Source organism: Callospermophilus lateralis, chromosome 17 (genome assembly GCF_048772815.1).
Source record: "Callospermophilus lateralis isolate mCalLat2 chromosome 17, mCalLat2.hap1, whole genome shotgun sequence".
NCBI classification, from domain to species: domain Eukaryota; kingdom Metazoa; phylum Chordata; class Mammalia; order Rodentia; family Sciuridae; genus Callospermophilus; species Callospermophilus lateralis.
Genome location: NC_135321.1, coordinates 48,755,556 through 48,759,207, shown reverse-complemented (window position 1 = coordinate 48,759,207; position 3,652 = coordinate 48,755,556). Strand labels below are relative to the sequence as shown.

Sequence of the window (3,652 nt, the reverse complement as noted above, 5' to 3'; positions counted from 1 at the left end):
ATCACCAAGTAATAGTTCCCCTGATTAGAGCCACCACCCTCTGAAGGGTAAATTTTCTGGCAGAACAAGTTAAAACTTTTCCAGGACTAGAGCATTTATTTTAATAAGACTTTATATGAAGATTAATTTAGGTTTAGTTGTGACCAAAATATCTTGCCTTTCTCTTTAACAATTTTTGTTGCCATTTGTCAAAACCTCCATCTCAGATGATTTATATATATATAAATTTTCTCTGACTTCAGATTTCTAGATATTCAAGGGCACATATCTTTCATTTCAAAACAAGAGAGTTTTAATTTATAACAGACACTAAATGGTATTAACACATACACAAGTTATGGTAAAATAGTTTACTGGGATTTAAAAAACAGAGAACTACTTATACTGTTGTCTCTCTGACATTGACTATATAGAGGGGGTATAAATCAAGTATCAAGAACCAAGAGGTTCTAAGAATTAGAAGGTAGGTAGTGGTTTATATCTAAGAGTAATAAAATGCATATAGTGGTTATTTTATACTACTGTTAATAACTAAAATATCCATTTATCCATTGATCTTTCCAGGACAAGTAAGTGAGCTTAAAATGTGTCAGAATTTTTTCTCTTTCCTTTTTTTTGGGGGGGAGGTGGTAGAGCTGGAGATCAAACCCAGAAATAGATATTTAAAAAGTTTCCAAAACTAAGACCTTGTTTGTAAATATTTACTTAAAAAAAAATCATTAGCCAAGTGAGGTTGTACATGCCTGTAATCCCTGCTCCCTGCTGCTCAGGAAAATAAGTTTGAGACCAGCCCGGACAACTTAGCAAGTCCCTGTTTCAAATCGTTTTTTTTAAAAAAAGGTCTGGGGGTGAACTCGGTGGTAGAGCACCCCTGGGTTCAATCCCAATACTAAACACACACAAAATCATTAGTTAGCTTAATCTCATAAAGAAGATATATTTTGCTTGGATCAATATGAAATTTTATTCTTATTCTGTAGATCTTTTGGCCCTGGATAACCCTCAGTAGATGATTTACAGTCATGAAACACGGACCCATTTGCATTTGATGAAGCCAGGGAACAGTCTACATTGCCCGGTTTACTACCTCCCAAAGGCAAGCCCATACTTTAAAAAAACAATGTCTTTCCTGAAGTCAGTAAATTCAGAAAGGTCCATACTGTTTTTCTTCAAACCAGTATTCAGCTAAGTGTCAAGCAATGGCTTGAAGGACCTGCTGGCAGATTCCACCTCATCATGCTAGAACCCTAACTTGAATTTAAGGAATGACATAGGAAGCAAGATCATTTAAGAACACCAAAGAAGCGACATGGGAACCACAATTCTTCTGCTGCCCCGTGTTTCATGGGTGTCCACCAGGGTTAGGCAAGTGGTGGGTGGACTCTAGTTTCAGAGCCCTTAAGTTAACTAATGGCACTGAAGGTCTGCTCTTTGAGAATTAAAAAAAAAAAAAAAAGAAAAAGGAAGAAAAAAAACAAAAAGGAATTCAGGTTACAGGAATCCTTTAAATACTATAATTGATTTCGAGGTTCGAAATCCATCAAGAGAAACCAGAGAGGAAGGAGGGAATATGGACGCTGTCCTCCCCAGTTAGGCAAGGAACCCAGCGAGTCACTCGAGTGTCTGGCCGACTTTAATAGAGGCTGGTCTTTTTCATGATCTTGAGGAACTCCTCCTCGTTCACTTCGCCGTCTCCGTCGCGATCCGCCTCGTCGATCATCTCCTGCAGCTCCTCGTCCGTCAGGTTCTCCCCCAGCTCGGCGGCCACTCGCTTGAGGTTCTTGAACGAGATCTTCCCGGTCTCGTCGTCGTCGAAGAGCCTGAAAGCCTTCATGATTTCTTCTTTGGTGTCTTTCTCCGACATCTTCTGCGTCATCACGGCCAAGAAGTCGTTGAAGCTGATCTTGCCCGTGCCCTCCCGGTCCACCTCGGAGATCATTTTCTTCAACTCTTCCTTCTTGGGCTCAAAGCCCAGCGCTCGCATGGCCACCTTGAGCTCCTTCACGTCGATGGTCCCGCTTCCGTCGGCATCGAAGAGGTCAAACGCTTCCCGAACTTCTTGCTTCTGGTCTTCAGTGAGTTCGGGCTTAGGACCCACCTTTTTCTTCTGGCTGGTGGAGGCCACGTTTGTCTTCTTGAAGCTGGAAGCCATCCTCCGGCGGCGGTTGTTACCTTGACGTCACCCACCGCGCAGGCGCTCGGGCGCCCCCACGCGGAGCGCCCGGCTCCTGCACCGGCAGCCCCGCCGCCAGACCCCACCCAGCCCTGCCTCTGCGAGGGGTTTTTATTTCCACCGCCATCCACTGTTTATTGCCTTGTTTTACGATCAGTTTCCTTGAGTTGATACCTGAGCTGGCAAGAACTGCCTGGAGCCAAGATCGTCTTCTATAATTCATGGGTGCCTTGCTGTTCCTTTTTCCAGGCTGTTGGTTTGCATCCACAGGACCTCTTTTATGAATTTACTTAGTAGTTCTTCTTTGCTCCTTCTCCATACCAACTTTAAAAAAAAAAAAAAAAAAATTGGTCTGAGGTTACCCAAGGGCAAATTTAGGATAATCAAGATTGAATTTGCTCACTTGGCATTAAACGTGGAAAAGAAGAAGGAAGAGAGAATATTAAAAGTTGCATCATGTGTTCAACTCAACATAAATGGAAAACAGATAAAATGGAAAAAGTCATGTATAAAATTTGTAGAGGTTTGTCTCCTGACATGATGCTCAAATAAAACGTTTCTGGCATGTTCTCAAATATGAAATGTAATATCCAAATGTATGATTTACTTTTAGTGTTTCAATTGGACATCCGCAGGATAATTGTACTGGAATAACGGTCCTAATTTCATTCACTAGGCTTTTGATTTGAAGGGAGGGGAGTTGAAATACTACATTGTGATTTTTTAAATTGTTGTTGTTTGTTTTATTTTTGTTTCTTGTTTTGTTGGTCCTGAGGATTGAACCCAGAGGCACTTTACCACTGAGCTAAGTACCCAGCCATTTTTAGTTTTTATTTTGAGATAGGGTGTCACTAAATTGCTGAGGCTGACTTGGAACTCGAAATCCTCCTGCCTCAGTCTGCTGAATTGCCGGGATTACAGGCAGCTGCCACCAAACAAGTGTAGTTTTCTTTTCTTTTTTAAACACTAGCAGCACTTTTTTTTTTTTTTTTTTTAATTGTACTGGGAATTGAATCCAGGGGCACTTGGTTACAGAGCTATTTCTCAGCCCTTTTCATTTTTAATTTTGACACAGGGTCTGGCTAAATTGCTAAGACTGGCCTCAAACTAGCAATCCTCCTGCCTCCGCCTCACCAGTTGTTGGGATTACAGTAGTGGGCCATCACGCCATGCCCTAGCAGCGTTTTTACTGTTGCAGTTTGACTCATCCAGTCAGGTTTGTACTGAAACCCACACTCTGCTAACTCTCCTTCCACAGTGTATAAGGGAGGAAAAGAAGCTGGGTATGCTGGGACCCAAAAATAATCCTGGAAATAAAGGGGTCCTTTTGTCAATCAAAGGAGAGAGAAAAATGAAAATTAAGAAAAAGTTACTAACAAGCTCATAAAAGAATTGCCATTAGGACTGCTCTGTATTTCTTTAAACAATAAAAAATAAATAAATAAAGACAGCTGACTTTTAATTTTTAGCATTCTTTGC

General features: G+C 41.2%; 1 protein-coding gene across 1 annotated transcript; it reads right to left on the bottom strand.

Annotated features, from left to right (window-relative positions):
- Window positions 1-1,633: 1,633 nt before the first annotated feature.
- Window positions 1,634-2,152, bottom strand: Cetn1 (centrin 1). Its single transcript, XM_076837147.1, has one exon. It carries the CDS (start codon window positions 2,150-2,152, stop codon window positions 1,634-1,636), a length of 519 nt encoding a protein of 172 aa, XP_076693262.1.
- Window positions 2,153-3,652: the final 1,500 nt, after the last annotated feature.